Raw genomic sequence first — 23774 nt, forward strand, 5'->3', positions numbered from 1 at the left:
GCGGTAGGAGCGGTGTGTCCCATCTTGGCATATATGAGCTGTGGCTGTAGGTGCATCTCTACTGCTGTGGACGGCAGAGTCTACTTCCACAACTATTGTGCAAAGTTGGAAGGGTTTGATCATGGGACAAACAAATTGCAAGTGGTGGAGACAGTCAACAACCGTCTAGACCATGAAGATGAAGATAAGTTGTGTGGTCCAGGACAAAGGGCAGTGGATCATGAAGAGAAAGTGGAGCAGCAGTTTAAAGGGTAGATCTCTAGAAGAAGACATGTCACTGTGTGTCCTCAGATTTGTCACTGTCCTCAGATTTGTCAGTTTGAGGGAGTTCCGACTTAGAAGAGCTCCAGTAACGAACACAAACTGTGGTGAATTGTCATTAGGATGTTTCATATACAATCATCATCATGAAACTCCATGGAAAGACTATCAAGTGAACAGCCTTCGGAGGGTCCTGGCGATGGTTCGGGAGATCAGCTTGGCCGCCAACTCCGCTGGCATGCGCAGTAGCTGCTGCTGGCATTCCCAAGGAAGCTGCAAGTTCATAGCTTGAGATTAGAGATTTGGTCGAGTAATGGTCCAATCCTGGTTTCTGCAAGGAAAGTGCCAGGTCTATGCCCGTCTTCTATCTTAATCCTCACCTCAGAAACAAGGGAAAGTATGGGGAGAATCTCCTGGGTGGATGCCAGCCGGTTAAGAATGAAGCGAGGCTCTTCTGGGTCTGCTTTCCCCATCTCCCTTGCATTTGCCACTCTCTCATCCTGAAGCGATTAAAATAGGGTAATGAATATGACTCATGTAGGGTCTGCTGCTTGACCAAACTGCTCAATTTTCAGGGTCCTTACGGTGGGAGGAGTTTCGTTCTTCTGAAGCCGTGACAGCAGGAGGAGAAGTCGCCTTAGAGTTACCAAGTTTTCAGCATCTTCTTCAGAGACCAGAGACGAGGGAAAAGGTGCCACAAAAGGCAGTCTTGCAGCTGCTGTGTTCGTGAGAGAAGCCACTGTGGCAACCCCAAGTGCATCGAGCCCCTGAACATAAACAACATATCGAGGTCCTTCTTCTTTCAAAGTTTGAACTTCAGAAGGTCAGAAAATTTATAGAATTGTAGAACAGCAGTTACAGCTGCCAGGTCGTACCTTGACAGTTTCCTCGAGAACTATTTCCCTCACAAAAGCACCCTGAAATAAGATAAATTAGCCGATGCTTCTATGGGTAAGAAAAAATAGTAAATAGTTGTAATGACGGTCATCTAGAGAATACCAACCGAGTCAGAGAGAGTGAAGGACATAATCTGCTTCGCAACCTTTCTGGAACTAGCATCTTCTGCTTCATCTCTTCTCACCAGTGTTTGCTCTGTCTTAGCACGAAGTGACTAGGAGATAAAAGAAAAAGGTATTTTTGGCATGTTATCCACAGGTTTTGTAGTAAATAATATAACTTTCTTATAGTGTCTTTGTCATGGGTTCGTATGCAAATGTTTGTGTGCCCATCTGCCTATTTAAAGCAGAGGAATCATTGTGTATTTTATCCATGGGTTTTGTTGGAATTTAGAGGGAGTTTGGTTATTTTGTTCTTGTTAGAGGCTTGTTTGAAAACTTGAATATTTCCATCTGCCTATCTAAGGTAGAGAGATTATAATGGGAAGTATCTTCTCCATGTCCACTTAATCTCTATAACAACAAATTTCACGATTTGCATCATCGTAAATTATTTCAGAATTGTAAAACTATTTAGTGACCTATATTTCTTGACTGTATTTGCTTTAAATAAACTAGAGATAAAGAATAATAAAAGGTAAAATATTGAACCACAGACCAACAGCTTAGGACGCTCACCTCACTTAGCAGGGATTCTAGGCGATCAATCCGAAATACCCCATTCTGCAATGGAAATGATCATTTCAGTTTCCAGGTACCGTCCAAGATGAGAGCCCAACAACTTACGCTGTAAAGCAGTGTCTGCAGTGTTGACCGAAGGTTTGGAGACTTGTCAGTTAGTACTTTTCTTGCAATCCAAGGGTACGAGCTGCTCAAAACTTTGTAATTCGGATCAAAGCTGATTGCAATGCCCTCCAAAACTGCAAGGCTGGAATGTTGAAAACATAATAGTAATAATAAATAAATAAATAACCAGAGGTAAGTATTTAAAGATGTAACCAAAAATTGTGTTTTTTATTTTATTTATTGAGGACGAAGACTGGGCCTTTGGTTTCATAAATCTTTACCTTCTGACAACCAAAGAAAAATACGAAGGTATTTGAAATTTGAACTTGTACCTGAAATCCAAGAGTTCTCACTTTAGAAAAAATGATGAAACCATAAACAGTATCTATCAATTTATGGCTGGAAATGTTGAAAAGAATAAGCAATCTCCTAAACTAATCTAATGATCAGAAAATGTTGAGGAACCGTGGATCGCACTTAAAAAGGTTTCCAATGGGAAACATTTTCAGTATCATTGTCCGTCTGAATGTGATTAAGTAAATGAAAGCATTATGAACGAGTCTGTCTCTCCTATAAAAAAAACTGTATCATGATCCAGGCTCGCATATAATTTCCAGTAATAAATCATACATTTTTCAGTGCTTTACGTTCAAAGAAGAAACATCTGTTTCATACAACTGACTTACATTGTTCGCCCGAGATTTCCAGAGAGATCTCCAAAGCTAACGTTGCGAACTCCTTTATTCACAGCATTTTGAAAGACGCCTAAAAATAACTTATAATAATTTAGAGGAATATAATATCACAGCCACGGACTGAGAAGTAGTTTTAAAGTACCTGTCAGTGCTTGAGTGACTTCAGTTTTCTGTGCTGTGGGAGGGAGAAACCTGAAATAAATCAACGGAATCCCAGTTTTTCATAAATGAACGAAGTAGTCGAAATTAGGGCTGTAAATACAAATATGTCAAAGAAAACCGCAAAACTGCAAATTAAACGTCTTTTTCATGAATTAGGAAGATCAAAACTTATGTTCCTTTACGTGATTCTTTTATAAAGTATGTTCCTTTATGTGATATTCTTCTCTTGGAGGATTACTGTATCCAAAAGTATTCAAATACAGCTCAGAGACAGGTGACCGACCTAATCGCGATACAACACCATAATGATAATACAGGTCTATGATGTGATACAGAGGCGCATATATGAACGACGACCTCAGCCCAAACAGAGTGAGCGGTCCGGCCCACGACAGGCCAGGCCTCAGTAGTTTTTAAGCCCACCAACACCAAAGGGGGGACAGCTTTTGGTTTCCCGGTGAGTGCCCCTGGCATCTCCGTCACCTCACACTCAAACTCATCACCTCCTCTCATAGTTGATCACTGCACGCAAGGAGCAAAGGTCACTATCACTCGGTGCCAACTACTCCGCTGAGTCTCTCTCGCTCTCGTCCTATCCTTCTAACTCTCTCAATCACACTCTCACTTCCCTCCCCCTTCCGAGAGGGAACTCGTCTGGTCACAGAATTATCCTTATAGACTGACTGGCACAATAAGAACATTGGTTTCCACCAGTCTGCAAGAGAACATAGTATATCATGGACAATAAAATTTGACCTTGGTGATTAATCAAAAAAACACAACCAGATTCAAAGAAGAAATAGCTCGTCCTAGGATGTATACAAATTCCCAAAAACTTTACCTAATTAAAAGATCCAAAAGTCATTGTCAAAAAGAAATCATTAACAAATTAAATATATTGAGATTTTCTTCAAAACAATATAATAGATCGATTTCTAAGGTATTATTTCCTGGTTGTGAGTTTGACAAGTCAATTAGATCTTAGGTGATAATCTTTATGATCCCCCTCCAGTGAATCTTTGCTTAAAAATACATCTATTCCTTTTACAGAACTTACCCCAGAGTAACAAAATCGTTTGCCAGTTCATCAAAATCTCGATTAACAAGATGAACACAGGCTTGAACGATACCATCTCTTAGTTCTTGCTTAAACTCGCCCATCATTCCGAAATCTGTAAAATAAAACTGTCATGGGTATTGATATAATAAGAATGATATTCATTATAATAATAAAAAATCTTCAACTATCCAAGCTGGACTAGGTGCCTAATCGTGTTGAAGACTTTTCCATGCTGACTTTTCCAAGACACTTTATAACACAAAAAATCTCATTTTTTTAAGAATTGAATACTCTCCGTCCTTAAAAGTTTAAGTATTTAGGAATAAGTCATTTTCTTTACCCATATATTTTGTGTGGTTGGAAGCAGTCTTGGGCAGAAGAGCAGATATGGTGTAACCTTAAATATTAGAGGCAGGCTTCCCTAATACAACCACTAGGTTTTACCCTATTTTTTATGAGATACTGTGCCTTATCTCTCTTCTCTCTGCTTCTTCACTCTGCACCTAAGCCTTCTATCTTGAATGTTCCTGCGGCCAAACTTATACGATCATGCTGCGCGTCGATTGCAGATGATGTGGGTTGAATGTTCTCCTTATCCTTCATGATATCAGAACCTGCATAAGGTGTGCACGCCTACACACTATTGTTCTTTCCGCTGTTTTATGCTCTACGATTTGAACTGTATGTGATTTCTCCTTTCAGAGGGTTGGTAAAAATAGATCTTATGGGCGGTCATACAGGATCACTGTACTTTTATTTCGCCATCCTTTATTGGTGCTGAATGTGAAGCGTATTATACTCACAAATAGCTTTTGTGGGCATATCTGTTGATACGAACCTGGATCTAGGCTCGTATCGGAAGGAGGGAAGAGGACGAGGTGAGGTAGAAGTTCCCGGGGTAGAGAGGTGAAATGGGAGGGATCCGAGAGGAGGCCGAGCAGAAGGGGGTAGGGATCCGCCGAGGACAAGCCGCCTGAAGATGCGGCAAGGTAGAGACGATCACGAGGTCCGGGGATCGTTGAGGGAGAGAGGGAGACCAGACCTAGACGAGGAGAGGGGAGACAAGAAGACCTTACTTCAATCTACTTCTTCTTGGCTGCCCTCCTAAAGGGAGGGCATCCCTATTTAAAGGAAATACATAATAGCCAAATGACTGAAATGCCCCTGTGGCCTAACATGACGAAACAACCCCTAGATAGGTTGAGGATCCTCTCAAGGATCCAATCATGATCACTGAGCCATAGCTTTGGGTACATGATGTTATTTGTTGATTTGCCTTTTAAGCGTTGAAGATAGATCAGGCTCTAACGACAACTCCTGGTGTGGATCCTGGGCGAAGACCACTCTTAAGATGTCTCCTGTACCAGTTGCTTCTGCTACTGACAATGGTGTAACATATTTGAGGCTTCCTAAAATTCCAGTAGCCTATAGGCTGAAAGCTTCGAATATTCTGGAATGGGCTCTGTGAAAATGATATTTCGGAGGAAGTTGAAATACCTGACTGCTTAAGCCCTAACCACCAATAACCCCCATGTAGAGAGTTGGAGGGAGGCAGACGTACTCATTAATGCATGGTTATTGAGATCAATGCATTTCCATAGGGAGGCCTCAGTTGCAAGTCCTGTCCATCCGAGAAATGTGGGAGCATGTACATTAAGCAGGCTATAAAAGAAATGACACATCCCATATTTCTTCTATTGTTTTAAAATCTTTTACATTTGTTCACGACAATTCAAGTATTTGCGTTGGATATCCATCTTTTGACATTGCATCAACTAGATGTAAAAATTGCCTTCTTACATGGTAAACCAGAAAAAGAGATCTACATGTATATAGCTGCAGCTTTCAATGCAACCCAAAATGAGAACCTCGCAAGCAAGTTACATAAATCACAAAATGGACTTGAACAGTCACCAGGGCCTTGGTTTGGAGAAATAAATAAGGCCAGGGAAAATATGAGCTTTTAACATGGTGATAGTGACCTTATCTTATTCAAAAAACATAATCAAGGAGTAGCTATATTACAAGCACAAGTGAATGACATGGTTGTCACCTGTGATGATCTTGGAGAAATTGAGAAGTCTCATGAACAGTTGTCCAAGGAATTCAAGAATAAGAGAGAAAATTAAAACACTACTTGAAAATAGGAGTTGCTCACTCTAAAGAGAGACCAGTGATGGCTCAGATGAAGTACACCCTAGACCTGCTGAAAGAGACTGGAATATTGGGATGCAGTCCGGCTCCCACCCCTATGATTCAAACCGTAAGTTGGGGCTTGAGGATAGTTTACTGACATATAAAGGAAGGTACAAGAGGCTAGTCACCTATCACTCACACCAGACCAGACATTGCATTTGCTGTTGGGTTGGTCAGTCAATTCATGCAAGATCCAAGAGGAGCATATGACAAGGCAGTGAATTGCATGCTGAGATACTTAAAAGGAACATTTTGATATGGGATCATCTAGATACTACAAAAGCAACTACAACCACCTTGAAATTTCACAGATGCAGATTGTGCAGGTAACTGATAAACCCAACTCAGCCAGAAGAGAGGAAAGTTCTGACCTATTCCCAGTTCCAACAAAAGACCAAAACATAAGGTTCACGACTCACAGTAATCAAGAGCAAGAAAGGGTCTGTCAGAATGACGAAATCCCCGTCAGTAGGGATGGGAAAAGAGAGGGAGAGGGAGAGAGATAAAGAGAGGAGAGACATCTGTGGATCGCCTCCTTCAGCTTCATCCTGCCTCTGGTTCCTTTCTCCTCTCGAATGCATTTTCCTCCTCGCCAATCCCTAATATTGGGTCTTCGTTCCTAACACCAGCGTTGGGCCTGTCTGACAAGCCAGGATCAGGCCCATTATCCTCACCCATATCAATAGACCGGGCTCGGCCCTTCCTCCTGGCCCCTATATCAATACCAGGGGTCTATCAGTAACTTTGTGGATTGGCCCTCTAATCAAGGTTACTGCTCCTTTGCGCGAGGGAATTTAATTAAATGGAGAAGCAAGAAGCAGGTGGTTCTGTCAAGATGCATTGCTGAGGCAGGGTTCAGGCCATTGCATTAGGTGTGCCAACCATTGTAGATCAAAATTATTCTAGAAGAACTCAAGGTTCAGTCAACTGAGCCAACCATATTGCAGTGTGACAAAAAATTCCCAATTGAAATCGCACAAAACCCAGTGCCCCATGACAAAAACAAAACACGTTAAGGTAAAAAGAGACATTATATCGAGTGGGATAATTTATGTGCCCTATGGGAAGTCTGAGGATCAGTCCACGAACCTGTTAAATAAAGGACTGCATAGTCCAACACTTCACAGGCCTATCGGGATAGTTTTTTTTTTAAAATGAAAAGTCCTATTGGGATAGTTAAGAATAAAATGCTCTCACTTTGTACTTCTTTTAGTTAGAAATAGGTCACTTTCTTTACAATTACATATTTTACCGTTGTAAACCGTATGAATTTATCCTTGTAACAAAAGACTCCTCATGGTGTAAACTTAAAGAAGTCACGTTTCCCTATTACAAACATGGGGGTGCTTCCCCATTTATATCTGCTCTACTGTGTCTTCTCTTTCTTCTTTCTGATTCTTCACTCTGCACCTATGCATTCAATCTTGTGCTCCTGCAGAGAAAGCATATACGATATCACTGCCCTCAATGGTGAAAGGTGTGGGATGAATGCTCTCATTCTACTTCACATAATTTGACGTTGTCACAAAAAGATACACAGTTCTTTCAATGTCAAAGCTCTCAGTTCCATGACAAATTCTTTGAGTCACTGTCTTTCATCTATGTCCAATGAAGGATAAACGAACCATAAAATGAAGTGCATCCCTCTTTTAATAATCTTTCAAAGAAATCTTCTCCACATTGATATTGGATGATAGGTTTATGAGTTTAGATAATCCAACACATATTTAATGGTATAGCATATTGGGCCTACACTATTATGAATGCAAGGCAAGAAAAACAGCTGTTTCACTCACATTCTAATGATGTCTCGCGTTATTAGATGTATGAGAGTGAAAGGGAATATGGACCTAGGCCCATTTGTGACAGATGCATTTAAAACCCTCGTGTTAGACCGTAGAGATCATATGCACCAAGCTTATCACAGCAAAGCTGCAGCTGTGGGACCAGCAGAGACTGAAATGACCAAAATGAGAAACTACACAAATTGCAGATAATGATTTTATGTTCATAATTTTCTCTTTCAATTGGGAGTGGATAATCTTGAAAAGACTAAAAATACAACAAGAGAAAAAATGACGAAGATGGAATTTATGAAATAGAATCAATGCAACAAACCCAAAAAGACTTTGATTTTGAAGAAATACCTAGATAGGCCAGTTTTCCATCTGTTGTCCGAAGAAGGTTTCCAGGGTGTGGATCAGCATGATAGAAACCATAATCGAGAAGCTGAGAAAGGGAACAATAGACCCCAACCTGACAAATTTCAAAGTTGCACAGAGTGTCAAGAATACGAGACCATTAACGTAGTTTTTATTTTCATATTTCTCGTGAATAAAATGAATTATTTGCATGAGTGAAAAATAAAATTAGTGCAGCATGATATTTTATCATTTTAGATAGATGATCCAACCTCAACTAAATAAAGGTCGTTTACTTCAGATAGCTTATTTCCCTGCACAAACAAAGCAAGATAAATAAGCAAGCACCAAAACATAATCTAACAGTATCCCACAATCAAAGAGAATAATTCTTCACAATCAAAGAGAATGTCAAGTATGTAACAAGTGAAATAAGAACATACTTCCACCCATTCCATGATAAGAACGCGGCGGCTGCTTATGTCCAGATATATGTCTGGCACAAAAACGTCTTGTAGGCTCCCGTAGAGTTCTCTACAATTTTTTTGACAAGGAATTGTAAAAGTAGATCCTCTTCCTCAAAAGGATATACTTGGCATTGAAAAAAAATTGACAAGAGGAGACAAAACATACTAAACTTAAGTAAACAATGCAGTGGATAACTGTTAAATGACATATTTGTAACAAGATTCATGGACACCTTGATATTATATAAAAACCAATTTCATTCGGGAAAAGATTATAATTTCATGGTGGCTAGAAATGGAGTGTTAATAAATAAAAGACAAATATGGGTCATGCTGATATGATTCGGCGACGGGTATATGAGCATTAAGAAGCCCCAACAGAGGCAAGGCCAGGACATGATGGCCCAGCCGATTCCCAACCCACTTAAGCCCTGCCTTGGAAGAGGCTATGGCAGGAACTAAGTCACTCTACGCAACCTCCTTCCCTTCCTCACTTTGTTGTAATTCCCTCCATTGTGCTCGTAGGCCTGGCTTCATCTTCCCTTCGAGCCGCAACCGCTTCATCCGCGATCCTTCGCCCTCCTATCATTTCCGTTCTTTCCTCTATCCCCAGGAACTTCTTCATCCTCTCCTCTCTTCCTTCCTCAGTTGGAACAAGTTATCGATCTGCATTATCTAAATGTATTTAAAAGGAGATCCATTCTGGTCTTGAGAGGACCTTGTCATGCGTCACACTAAAAAATGGCAAAGCGGGGGTGATCACCAGTAAATACGATGGAAAATTGCATCAACTGAAAAAACTGGTGTAATTTCAAAATACTGGGATAAAATGATTTCCCAAAAGAAAAAAAGCTTTGGCAGGTGGAACCACAGCAATGTATGAAACGGTACTACAGTTTTCCTCATCAAGAACGAACTTGATGACATATACAAAATGTCAAATTCAGTAAGAGAAAATATACATCCCCTTCAACCCAAAACCTTTTTAGAACATTTTTCTACCTATTTTGCTTTGCTACTACAACAGGAAATAAATGATCTACTTCTGTAAGAGTTAGCCGTTATGGTTCAGCTCAAATGGAAAGATCAAGTACACCAAATTTATGTAATCTTGAGATAGCTGAAAGGAGAAACATGCACCATCCAGGCATGGTTTAGAGGCGCACAACAGAAAAATTCTAAAGCTTTCACTAGTGGCCATAATGATGATGATTTTTCAATCCCATTTCTTGGATCCGTATCTGAAATACAACTGCAAGAGATGGAAGTTGGGAGAAGAAAGAATAAAAACAAAATGGCTCAATTCATGAAAGGGTTTTGTGTCTCTACAATTGGATATCCCATAACAGATATTGCTGATTCAAGGTCCCAATATGACTATCCTTTATAAGCAGATCAGATCCCATGAGATGTTTACACATAAAGAAATCGAATGATCACATAAAATTCAGAGAAGATAAAAGGAAAGGACCTTTTAAAGACAAGCTTGTTTGACTTTGAACACAGCAAGAGGACACAAGTATCTCAACGAGTAGCGCCATTATATTCATGAAAACAGATATCAGGTTTTTATATTCAAATAAGAGACAACTTTGATGAATGAAATTAAATTTCTGATTTGCCAACTTTGATGAATCAAGTGACAACTGAATTGCAATGGCTCAGTAAGTGATTTGACATAACTTCAAACCCGTTGGGTACCTGAACTTTAGTCCATTTTTTCCTTCTTCCCGGTAATCCATCTCCTGCATTCAATGTGATTTACCTGTATTCAATTTGAAGTTCTAAGAATGCACCCAACAAGTTGGGGAAGAAAATTAGAGAAAAGCATAATTCAAAAACTCCAGTAGCTTCTTTACCAAAAAAAAATACAAGAACAATAATCTCATTAAAATATTAAAAAGTTTTTTTCTTTCAAAAAAAACCTTTATTTCTCAAATATTGGGATAACGCACAAATCTAAGAAACGTGCCAACAGCTAACTCCAGCACTGTCAACAACAACACTCCACGAAAAGATATTTTATTACTGCTCTAAAACCAGAATTAATAGAAGTAACAGATAAAGGTTATGAGCCAGGTCCAAAAGACCTTTTGAGGCACATGCAGTGCAGAATATAGCATCACAAGGACAAATATTTGACACTCTTCACATAGTGATGTTTGACACATTTCGAAGAATCGCAGTCGACGGCTGTTGACGTCAAGAGAGTGATAGTCGAGCCCTCGGGGCAGAGGAAGACGGCGGAGCGGCAAAGTGATTGGCAATGATCGGGTGACAACAGAGTCCAAGAGCAGCAGAGCCCTAGGGTGATCGAAAACAGTGGAGTGATCAACGAGCGAGCTCTGCTGGTAGACAGCGAGCGGCGCCTGGTGAGAAGGGCTTCAATGGCAAGGTATTCTTTCTCAAGGTTGATTGTAGATCTAGCTGCTATCTTGGGGGTAGGGGCAAACAGAGCTGGCAGACCGTGATAATAGCCGGTGCTGAGAAAAGGCTGCGATTGGGAATAGCGGACGGGGAACGGCAAGTGGTGGCAGCAGACAGCTACCACCCCAGGGACCTTGAAGGACATGGACTGAGAACTGGTGGGAGCTTGCGGCAGCAGCAAGACCCCATCTGGATGGAGATGGAAGGGCTGACGGCAGTGAACAACAGGCTGACGGGCTGTCGTGCCGATGGAATGTCAGACTGATAGGCTGGCGACAGATAGTGAACGGAGGTCAGCGGCAAGCAGAGGATGACAAATGATAGTGGAGGACGGTGAACAGCAGAAGAGGATGGAGAACAACGACTGCCACATTGGAGAACTTACAGTCCTCCGTAGGGTCCAGGCTGCATACTCCTCTCGTGGGTGCCTGATAAGGAAATTTGCACTGGTGACTGGTCTCTTTCCCATGTAAACTCCCATCCTCTGCTCCCCCTTCATGTCATTGTGCCACAACCCTTGTCATGTTTGCTCTCGTCTCGAGCGACACCAAACTCTTATAGCCAAGCGCCACCACATACCATCCCCTCAAGCGCCGACGTGATACCGTGTTTACTACAACTCTACCTCGAGACATTGTGAATCTGCCTAGGCTGCCACTGTGACTCGCTGTGGCTGTGGATGTACCGCCTCCCCTAGCTCATTCTGACCTTCAAGTTCTCCAATGTGGCAGTCACCCTCGTCCACGTTCCCCAGTCAGGCACCCACAGAGGAGTATGCAGCCTGGCTCTTCTCCCCCCACCACTGCGTGGTTTCCCCTCGAGCCTTGTGTGGGCCCCATTCCTGTCGTCTCCTGCTGCTTGCTCCAATGTCTCAATGGGGAAGCAGCGGTGAGGTGGCGACGGGTTCTCCCCGAGGATAGGGCCGGAGGGCGGGTAAAAGGCCAATCATAATAGAAACCAGAGGAGTCCCGATGGGATACCAAAACATGGCAAAAAATGGAGACCATGGTCCAATCGTTTGGCCGGTTGCACAGTATCATTTTGACAGGATTGGTATCTGGGGACCCCAATGAGGTAATAATGGAGGTGGAGGCCACAGAGGGATCTTAGATGCCAGGGCAGACTAGGCTCCAAGGCCTAACCTGAAATGTCATGATCTACCTGAAGGAGAGACCCCCACCGATAGCGCCAAGGACCGTGGGGAGGTCGGTTGCATGGTCTGGAGAACAAGCAAAGTCTGACAACATGGCGAGGCAAGCGGAACATGAGACATGAATTACTTCCTTGTCTTCCGCCACGCAACAATTCAAGACTGCATTACAATGGGAGGCTGGCCCAGCCGAAGAGTCAGGTGGTCAAGCGTCCACCACCAAAAGAGAAAATGGAAGATTAAAGATAGGCTTATAAAAAGGGAGCCTACTAGTAAACTTATGACAGGCAAAGACAGTCCTTAGACAGTGACAACAAGAATCCAAACATAAGGGAGAAAAGGGGACAGTCGACACCAAAATCATCATTACCAAAGGAGGATGTAAACACTCCACGTGTCCAACCATGGCCAGCAACAAACGGGAACATCCAATCGTTATGGTCTGTAGTGGTAGGGAGCCCATAGTGGATACAAAGCAAAGAGCAGTAGGCGTTAAAGATGATTATTCTGTCACAATCAGATCTAAGAAGCGACGGAAGCAATACGCTCTGGCAACTTGGGGCATCGCAGAGGTTGAAGAGACTCACCCTAGGGGATATATGATGCTACTAAGGTGTGATCTACAAGAAGGGAAAGATGCTCTTATGGGACGATGCAGGAGGAAGGGCATGGATCAAGGTGGGAAAGAACGGCAAACTCAAGCTCGTGGAAACAGAGACAGATAGGTGGAAGACAAGAGATTCACAGTGACAAGTAGAGGTGGAGAGAAGACGAGGCCCATATTTCAGTGCCTGAAAGGGAAGGCAACAATGTATGCCGAAGTCACATTAGAGGGAAAGGAGACAGTACAGGAGAGAAACAACAGGGAGTAATGCAACCCGGTAATGATCCAAAGTGCATGCAAGTTGGCTGAGGATGCAGAACTGCAGAAGAGGCAGATACAGGGGTCATGAAGGTCATAAATGAAATGAATATCTTGGAAAGTACACAAACTCTGGGATGTGAGAAGACATAGCATTGTGGGGCAGTACTTGCGAGAGTGGGGGGCTACAATGTTATGCCTGCAAGAGTCCATGATGGAATGCTAACAGGCAAGGGAGTGGAGGATGGTGGAGTGAGGCTTTCTGGATGGCTTCATGGCAGTGAACAGGGTCAAACAATCCAGGGTTCAGGTAGTTGCATGGAACGAGATGGTTTTATCTAAAGAGGATGAGTGGACGAACCAATTAGTGGCCGGGGTGAAGCTGCAACAACCGAGTGATGGTCACTGATGGGTGGCCATATCAATGAACAGTTCCATCTCAAACAATCTAAGAGCTTCATTTTAGGGAGAGTTATATAGAATGATAGCCATTTTCCCAAAGCATCTGTTGTTTTTTTGGGCCTTCTTCAACATCACACTACAGACATGGGACCACCCTAACGGTTGTGGTGGCCGAGGCCCGTGTCAGAGGAGTTTTGGGTTTTCATCTCAGATGCGGGGCTGCTGGGAATGGGACTTAGAGATTTCATTTACATGTGGTGGAGCATGAAGACCAACAACATTTGTTCCCCATTTGACAGATTTCTCTGCTCAGTGGAGCTGTTGGAATCATTCTCCATGGCGAATGTGTGTTCACTCCCACAGCCCCTGTTCGATCAAATCGCAATCATGTGGCAGACATAAGAGGGTATGGACAGTCTACATATTTCAAGATGGACAGATCTTGGTTGAGGGAGCAGGGTTTCAAGGAAGATGTGGAAGGCTTGTGGGCATCCCAGTTTCCATACAGGGTAGAGCCACAGATAGATTGGTATCATAATTGAACTGAATTTGACATCGTAACCATTTTTGTGTTTTTTTCTTTGCCAAGTAATTATATTTCCTCCCAGAGAAGTACAGAACCCGATGTTCATTAAAAGAGCTCTTGACATTATCAGAATTGAATGCCTTGACTGGTGTCCCCAATTGGGGGAATATTGTCTGACAGAAATTAGGGGTAATATCTGTGTCAGCTTCCAGCTGCTCAATGAGGAGAACAGATCTTCTCCTTGCTGTCTTCTCCACCTGTTCTAACCCTAGCCGCCAAGAGAGAGAGGACAAATCGAAAATATGACTTAACCTAATGAAAAGAGGTTCTCCAGTACTTATACTGGATTACATCTATTGGGTCCACTCAGGCCCAACATGGTGGATCCGACCTCATAAGGGTACTTATGCAATAGAGAAAATACAGGGTTGACAGACAAAAAACAAATAAAAGAAACAGGAAAGCGCATACTGACAATCTGAAATCTCTGACTTAATCTTCAGCAGGAGCACCCACGTCATTTTTGTGCTGTTGTCTACCAATACCATAAAATATTTTCCCCTGGTGACAACCTTTGTATGAAGCAGACCCCATACAGAAATATAAAAAATCTGGAATGGATGAGATTTCTGGCATTCTCCAAAATGTATGAGGAGCCTCCATGCGTACCAAAATGACAAGCATCACATACAATATCTGAGAGATCATGGTTTTTAAGAAAAGCCAGGAATATCTACCCCGAAACTTCAAATGATAGGTGACCCAGCTCAACTAATCATTTCCTCCTCCTTTTGTGTTGCCTTCAGCTGAACATCTCATCCATAGCTAGTACAGAATTCATGCCTTCCCCCATGTACAAAAGCCTGTTCCTCTTCTTAATTGGTCCAAGATGCAAGTTCATAATCATGTCAAAAATAAAGCAATCATTACAACTCGTTGTTACTGAGTAATTAATATGAACTACTAACTTCTAAGGAGAGATTTGTTGAGATTTGAGATCAAGCACATGAAGAACATTTTAATAGCTCCTAAACTTTTAATCATGTCAATCCCAATGCCTGTGACTGAAAGAGTTTCCCCCTGCAGAAAAAACCTTCCGGCTTGCAGTACACCGTGTGTATGAGAAACGTTTTGTAGTTAATGGAGTCATATGGTCTGCCGTCCCCAGTCCAGTATCCAATCAGATATGCAGTAGTTTGGTTAATGGCAAAATATAGAGAAAACTTACTTGAGGTACATGCCAAAGAGGTCAAGTTGAGAACGGAGTTGAATTTTCCAAAAAGCTCTTCCTTAAGGCATGAACCTCCAAAGTTGCAGATGTATTATATCATGAAGATACCAGGAATCTGTTCTATTCTGAACCAGCGAAGATTGGAGTGAGAGAAGATAGTCAATGAAATAAGCTGTGGCTGGTTTGCTTAGATGCATGATGTGTTTTGGGTTGCCACTTGTCGTTAATGCTCGTCCATTCCATGACTTAGAAACAAAGATACGGCAAAAACAATATTTCTTGCTCAACAATAGATGGGAAAGCCCTAATCTGAGATGGTTGTTGGGCCCAAAGTTACTTCCCTATAAGGCCTTATACTCAACCTTATGGGTTACAAGTTTGCGTTTTACGTGAGGATCGAGGCTGAAACATTCAAAGCTGCATGTTGGACCTAATATAAGATCAGTGCGGAAGGAAGTTGGATCCACCCACAAGGGGGAGTCAGACAGGGCTGCCCGTTTGCACCACTACTTTTTGTCCTAGCAGAGGATAACTTGGCCACTTGCGCCCTTAAAGCCTGCGAACACGACCTCTCAAGGGGCTTCCAAACCGAGATTTATCCGGAGGGCATTCCCTTACTTCAGTATGCAGACAACACAACGTTTTTCACGGACGGATCGGCAGAGAAGCCCGTACTCTATCTACATTACTAGATTTATTCGCAGACTTCTCAGGCGTACAATTGAATCGAGCCAAGTCGGCATTTGTGGGATTTGGACTTTCTGCCGAGGAAGAGACACAATGCGCTAGCACTCTTGTCACACCTCGATGGTCAATCCCGATGAGCTACTTGGGTCTTCTGTTGACGGAGATGTATTTTAAATGCAGAATGGCAGCCAGTGATTGAGAAGGTGGAGAGGAGATTGGAGGGCTGGCAGAACAGAGCGCTATCAAAAAAGGGTCGACCAGTGCTTCTGAGATCGGTGCTCGCAGCAATCTCCGTTTTCTATCTCTCTGTCTTTAAGATGCCAACAGGTGTAGAAAAACACTTGGAGGGATTGATGAGAATGTTTTTTTGGGGAGTCAATGAACACGACGAACGCAAGGGGTTGCAACTGATCTCATGGAACGTAGTATGCAGACCCACGAAGCAGGGGGGTTTGTGGATCCTCCACCTGGAATCCATGAATTTTGCATTGTTGGCCAAATGGGTGGTAAGACTTGCGTCAGCAGAGGAGGACCTGGTCTTGAATGTCCTGAGAGACAGATATGGCTCAGAGATTGATTGGAAGAGGCACTGGGCAAGAGCTCGAGGGGAGTCTCCACTCTGGCGAGGTCTACGTCAAGCCATACCTCATATCCACGGGTTTTTTATGCCAAATTGGGAGATGGTTGTCATTTCTGGACTGATAACTGGTCCAATAAAGGCATTCTAAAACTATAATTCCTTAAACTCTTTGCTCTAGCGCAGAACCCGTACGCTATGGCTTGTGAGTGTTGCGACGGAGCTTGGACCCCAACCCAGGCAGGGGCCTTATCAGAGCCATGGTTTCTGGAGCTAATGGGGATGTAACAGGCCCTCCTACATCTCAGCCCGACAAGTGAGTCACGTGATGGTTGGGTGTGGCGAGGGACATCTTTTTCTGTAAAGGATGCCTAAATGAAGATCAGAGGGGAAGCGATGGAGGATTCAACAATCAGTACCACAAGCTCCATGTTGATGAAACAAAAAGTCCCTCTCAAGGTGAGGTTCTTCAGCTGGTTGTTGAGGCGGTGACGATTGGTTACAAGAGTCTTGAGCAAAAGATGGGTCCCCATGGCTTCCACAGAGTGTCCTATGTGCTTCAGGGACGATGAAGGCTGCTCCCACCTATTCTTCACATGTCCCTTTGCCAGGGAATATGGGCATCGCAGCAGGTGACGGGGATGATTGTGTCCTCCGACGAGGCAGTTTGGGCCTCAGTTAGTGACGATAGATACAGGAGCAAGCTGGATTGGAGGAGACTCCTTGCGGTGCTCTGGCGATATGGCTGCATCGTAACGAGGTGCTATTCTACGAGGAGATGGCTTTCATGGAAAATGTCATTCAGGACGTTAAGGCACTAATATTTTTTGGTTGAGGGAGGTGAACGGCAGACCATTTTTTTCGTTTTGTAAAGGATTGTACACAGCTATATATTTTAATGGCATCAGGTTGACCATCGTTCTGGGTGGTTTTCCTTATTTTCTTCCAAAAAAAATTGATCAGATTCATGTCATTCCCAACCCAAGATTTAAGACTATGCAAGGGCCTATTTCTTCTGGAGATGAGTTTTTTGTCTTTTTGAAGTAATTGAATCTCCCTCTCTCTCTCTCTTGTACCGTTAGGCCATTCCTCTCCTTTCTCCTCATCCCCACTGCTTCCCTCCCCTATCATGTCATCTCTGGTACCTACCACTCACCTTCCCCCAAATGTCTAAGGAACATAATCCCTGGCTTATTGACATTCTATTTTTAATCATCTCAGAATATTAAATCCGCAACATTATGGTATCAGAGAAATCCCAGCATTTGCCAATTTGATGTGGAGGGGTTAAACATAACCATGATGGAGGGTCTGAAAGCTCATGTGGTACAATTAAGGAGAAGATTGCTTCCATGGAATAATATAAGCAGCAGTGAGCAATGATGGACCTTTCCAGGAAAGAATTAGATCGTCTGAGTCCTCCGCCAACAAAATGATCAGACCTGTGGGGAAGCCAACATAGCAATGACAAAGCACATTGCCAACAAAATGAACTCTGTTGTTGGCTTACTGGCCTTGAGCTGGAATTACCATCTTCCATTCGCAAAAGCTCTAATACAGCCCAAGCTTGAAGAGTTATTGACTATATGCAGACAATTCCCTCTCAGATGTCTCTTACTCCCAAATCTAAAACAATCTGAGCAAATAACTGATTTTCCTGCCCATGCTCCTTATATGTACCATTTCTAAATGGGCCAATCATCGCCCATGTCCCAATAGGTTTGGACATTTAGGAGTGGGGGCCGGTCGGACAGGACCAAACGGGGATCACAGGACAGCCAGTTTAGGTAGACTGGTTGGTTGAGCAGGTTTATGTCCGAGGGTCAAACTGGACTGGGACCCAAAGTAAATTATTTAATATTTCTTTTCTATATTTTGAGTAAAAGTCTTCCTGCTTTCTCCATAAAGAAAGAGAGGCGTGGAAAGAGAAAAAACCAGAGAGGGAGATGGAGAGAGAGAGAGCGGAAAAGTAAAGGAAGGAAAGGCGTATTCATTATCAATGCTTCAAAAGCTGATTATGTTGATGGCCAACATAACCATCAACATGATTTTTCTACTTTGACTTTGATATAAACTAGTTGACCTGAGTGGACCGGCACCAGACCAAGGGTGAATAAGACCGAACCAGAAGCGGACCAAACTATAGGTAAGGTTTTGGTCTCTATTTGCAAAAAACTGGGATTGGACTTGGACCGTCCAACCCTATTTGCAATTATTTCCCATTTCCGACCAAATACCGTTCCTTCCTTTTCATTACTTAATAGAGTTGGGCCGACTATTGTATGTGCTTGGTTTGACTGGCTTTGGCCCTTCTGCTTCTATTTTCATTGATATCCGACTTAACTTGATCATATCATTATCATTGTGGAGTGGAACACTGAAAGAGTCACCCATAAAGCAGAAATATACTTAAAATAAGATGTATCTTAGAGAGCATGATTTAAATTGGATTACATAATATGCCAATAGCCTCAACATGGAAGTCATCTTCTTCGTGCATGAGGATGCCATAAGAAAATAGGCATATAGAGCATAAAGGATAACAGTATGAAAGTAAATTATGAATCAGTTAAAAAGGAAAAGAAGAAAAAGATAAGTACCCTAAAAAGGCTGGATGCCCATTCATCAACAACGGCCTGCAAAAAAAAAGTACCGGTACTGAAATCTTCATCTAATAGACTGAAAAGTGGTATGCCCAATGCATCGTTTGCCCCTCAGGCTAATCACCTGAAGATTAGTGTTCAATTTGGCTGCTTTCTTTACCAACCCAGCTAGAAATCTAAGGATGAAAATATCAAGTGAAATAGCTGCTTGAACCCCAGGCCTCTGTACTTTGACAGCAACTAGTTTCCCATTTTGTAAAAGCCTGGCTTGATAAACCTAAACGTAGACAAAATTCGGAAACATTGTATACAGATAGATGGAGAAAGAACAAATATTACACTGACATTAACAACAAACCTGCCCAAGAGATGCTGCAGCAACAGGTTCGGGAGAAATTTCAGAGAAAATCATATCAATTGGGGCACCAAGCTCTTCTTCAATGATATTGAAGGCTACTTCAGAAGAGAAAGGTGCTATACGGTCTTGCAGAAGTGATAGCTCTTCCAAATATGCCGGGGGGATAATATCCTAAAAACATAAGTTTCGATCATACATTATTTTCAAAAAAAAGGTTGAGCTCCTGCTATAAAGCATGCACCATAACCATATTCTAAAGCATTTGCACTGATTATCCCCATGATACACATTGTCAGTGAAAATGATATGTCATCAAGATTCTTCCATCGGCCTCCTGTCTCCAAAGATTGAATCCCTAGATAGATTTTTTATTCTTTGAAGAAGAAGAGATGGATATTTTTTTTATTGCAAGGGCCATGCATATATAGTAGTTTCTATGACTCAAATGCTGTGGGATCATCATTGCACACAACAACACAATAGATCATCATATGTAACCACTGCGTTTCCAAAATCCAAAATTCGATCTGTTCTACCAACCATAACTTGGGATTATCTGTCAGAGTACATAAAGTCCTGGGCCACTTTTTTCAATCACTAATTTAGAGTCATGTTAAGGACTTGTCATAGAAGGCCCAAACATGCCAATAAGCGCCAACTTAATAATTGTCCATATCAGAAAATTTATAACTATCAGGTGAATTTGTAACTGTCAGGCTTTACCTGACAGTTATAAATTTGAAGAATGTACCAACCTATCAGCAGAATAATCTTTGAGGTTATTGAGGGCAATTGTGTCCATAATCGGAAATTCTTGAGGCTTAGGCCATTCAGTCTTCTCATATTGTTCTTCTCTTCTCTCTTTTTTTTTGAAGAAATCTCTTCTCTCTTTTTCTTGATTCTCGATAGGTATCAATTTGGAATCCATCATAATTGCAGGCTTTCTCTAAAGGTATCAAAGAGAAATTCCACGGCATGACCAATTCACCTTTCCCTTTTCTCTTTTGTAGGTTTCCCAAGAGGACCATACTTTCTCACTCGTAGAATTTGTCGCATCATACAAACATTTAACTGTGGAGAGTCATTTTAGGTATAATGAACCCGTTCCATTCTTCTTTGTCCAGCGACGTTCACACGCTTCTAGCCATCTCAAGAAAATAACCAGTGGTTATTCCTCACTTTAAAAGTCAATAATATCAGAGTAAGTACATAACAATAATATTTTATCAAATACCTCTGGAGGGTTTCATGAGATCATGCCACTATGATTTTAAAGTAATGTACGTTAGTGTACCAATGTAATATCAACCGTTGGTACCTTGCATAAATATATTAAAGACCAACTTGCTTTTTGTAAATTGGCAGAGTACATGGCAAACACAAACAAAGGTAAAGATTGATTCTCAAGTGAAAGCATCATCAAATTTTTTACTAGCATTTATTTGGTACCCAAGAAACCAAACAACAACAGATAGAAAACGTAAGTGGAGATGAGGTTACCGGTCGAGAAGAGACAGCTTGGGCAATTTTAATATATGCCTGTCAGAAAGCCAAGAAAAAAGTCAATATTTTGAATATAAAATAAAATAAAAGCAACCATGAAAATTTCTCACTGTTACACTTATTAACGGATAACACAATAATTCAACATCCGAAATACATATATTTGAGTACAGAAATGTTTTTATGTTCTACGAAAAAAAATGTTCTTGCTGATTACCGATCTCCAGTGATCTTTGTTAATCCTTACCAAAAAAAAGTTCTACAAAAAGAGTAAGAAAGCTCAAATCTAATCACATGATCAAAAGCAAGAGAAGACACTAGTACATGCCTCTTAATCAAAACAAAAGTTCACTGGATTTTAGAAAACGTCTACAAGTAACTCCTCTTCCAAGAAAATTAAATGATATTAATGTAAAAGGCCAAAGAAAGTATTTCTAGCAATGAATTATGTAAAGAAGAGAGACTTGATAAAACCTGAAAAAAAGATACATTGAGAGAGGATATTGAAAAGAAGATGGAGAGAGAACAAGAAGTAGAAAGTTCCTGATGGGCTTCAGCCTATATCGGTCATTATATATCAAAAAAGTATAGTATGCACAGAAATCTAATTGTGATTCAGATAGTGTCATGTTTTCTAAAGCGTTAAATAAATCAATATTTCAGATAGAAAAAATGAATTTCTGGAATGGATAGGGAGTTCCACAATAAACCGAATAAGATGAAGTTCAGCTAAAATAAACCGTTTTCTGGAATGAATGGAATGAAAAAATGAACCGTTTGCAAGCCTGGGAGTAAAGAATAAGATGTTGGAAAACATTGACGGTGTTTAAAATCGGATCAAAAAGTACATTTTTAACACAGTGTGAGAGTATTATAGGCACATACTGGACCAAGCTTCAGCAATATCAAACGAAGTTCAGCAGCTCTAATCTGCACAGAATGAGAATTTCGTTAAAATGAAGTTCAGCTAAAATACAAATACATGAAAAAAAATCTTCGAAATGATTTTATGCCAGCAGTGAGCGACAGAATATAAGTGGATACTGCAAGAATGAGCAATAAAATAGAGAATAAAAATAGGCTGACACACCAAAATGTAAACAGAGAGGGAATGCAAAACAACAGAAAATTACAGGACCTTACCACAATACTACATTAAGTATGGAACAATAGTATGTTTGCTAGATTGGCGACAGCGCTCGTAGATGTGGGGTGAAATTTAGTCATTTCTGTGGTGAAGAGATACTTCAGAAAACAGAGGAAAGGAGGAAGGGGACAGCTAGGATGTTGAAGGTGAAGTTGTTACTGTTTTTCTGTATTTCCTCTTTGTTCGCTCGTGATATGTTCTCTCTCTATAACCTCTCTATATCTCTCCGTCACTTTTATGTTCGCTGGAAGATAGCAGGAGTTGAGAAGCCCCATTAAGAGGGGATCATATTAGATTCTCAACCACCAAAACTTAAGTAATCGCCAGAGAGTAGCCTATATACAATTACTGTATGATGCACCATACAAAGATGCAAAATTCTGTTATATAAGAGCAATGGTCACAAGCTATCTGATTCTTCTGCTGCTATATCATCTTCTAATTCAGCTTCCATCCCACGAGTGACATTTTTTGAAAAATCCCACTAGTGTCATATGAGTTCGAAACAAAATCCTCTGAGGAATTTGCAACCTCGACCGTAACAAAAAGAAATGAATTCAAAATCTACCGCTTCAAGGGTCTTCAAGAACAATAGTCAAGAAATTCAGACGTCAATGACCAACAGAAGGAACAAGCCAACTCGATAGAATCGTGTTGTTCTTGTTAAATACATACTTGAGAAAGAGGAAAATTCAATGAACAGAACCAACAATCTTCATTAATCAAAAAAAGACTAATCCGATGGAGGACCAATGGATTGGAAACAATAGTGGCTCCCTGTAAAGATGGATTAAAGGGAATGTTTTGGAATATGATTTCATAGAATATCATACAAAACCGGAGCTCCTCATTCAGTAGAAGACAATGAAGAAACTCCTTTAGCATAACACCACAAAGAAGACAGCGAGTACGATGATTTTGCAGAAACCTCATATAGCAATACTCATCATTCAATAGAAGACAGGGAAGAACATGAGTTCAATTCAACTCGACGAAGAAAAAGGAAAAATCATTCCTTTCATAGAAGACAATGCCGAAAATTATTGATGAAGGGCACGGCGATCATTCATGTATGTATGTATATACCTTGAAAGTCTCATCGGACCGCTCCAAGAGACCATCGATGAATCTAACACCAAACCAATTCCCCATCATAGTCCCAATCTGCAACAACCTACGGAGCACCAAAATCGGCTTCCGCCGGTAGATAGAACCGATGACCTCCGGGTCGTACTCTTCCAGAAAGTCCGCCTCGGATCTGCCGCCCTCAAAGAGATAACCAGAGTACTTCGTGAAGGCGTCCAATTCCTCTCCATTGAAGGACACCCTCGCCAACCCCCTTCGCCGACGCCAACGATGATTGCTCTGCCCATCCAATTGGAAAGATTTCCGCGAAGAACGATGCAGATATGGTTTGAATTTGGCGGGAATCGCGGGCAACACCGAAGGAACGAACAGGAGAGGCATCCTCGAGCTTGAATTCCGACTTCAGTACCTCAAAAACCAAGATTTCTGCCTTGTATACGACGATCAACGCCCTCTCTAACCATTGGTTGAAGCTCTTCCCAGCAATCGATCGCGTTCGTCGACCTCTAGCCGACGAGTGGACGATAGAGGAGAGCGGTTCTATTTTCCAA

At 41.6% G+C, this 23774-nt stretch overlaps 1 protein-coding gene across 1 annotated transcript; it reads right to left on the reverse strand.

The window, feature by feature from the left end:
* Nucleotides 1–350: 350 nt before the first annotated feature.
* LOC144704183 (Protein kinase superfamily protein) lies at nucleotides 351–23774 on the reverse strand. Its single transcript, XM_078576478.1, has 21 exons — nucleotides 23224–23774; nucleotides 21876–21920; nucleotides 20988–21026; nucleotides 19488–19658; nucleotides 19254–19406; nucleotides 19127–19162; nucleotides 10366–10409; nucleotides 8641–8731; nucleotides 8470–8511; nucleotides 8204–8312; nucleotides 3858–3972; nucleotides 2781–2830; nucleotides 2630–2708; nucleotides 2225–2275; nucleotides 1944–2085; nucleotides 1836–1880; nucleotides 1265–1372; nucleotides 1137–1178; nucleotides 846–1028; nucleotides 642–761; nucleotides 351–534 (listed from the first exon to the last, which is right to left on the reverse strand). Exons 1-21 carry the CDS (start codon nucleotides 23602–23604, stop codon nucleotides 430–432), a joined length of 2151 nt encoding a protein of 716 aa, XP_078432604.1. The 5' UTR covers nucleotides 23605–23774; the 3' UTR covers nucleotides 351–429.

The sequence above is a fragment of the Wolffia australiana genome, chromosome 6 (assembly GCF_029677425.1).
Source record: "Wolffia australiana isolate 7733 chromosome 6, ASM2967742v1".
NCBI lineage: Eukaryota > Viridiplantae > Streptophyta > Magnoliopsida > Alismatales > Araceae > Wolffia > Wolffia australiana.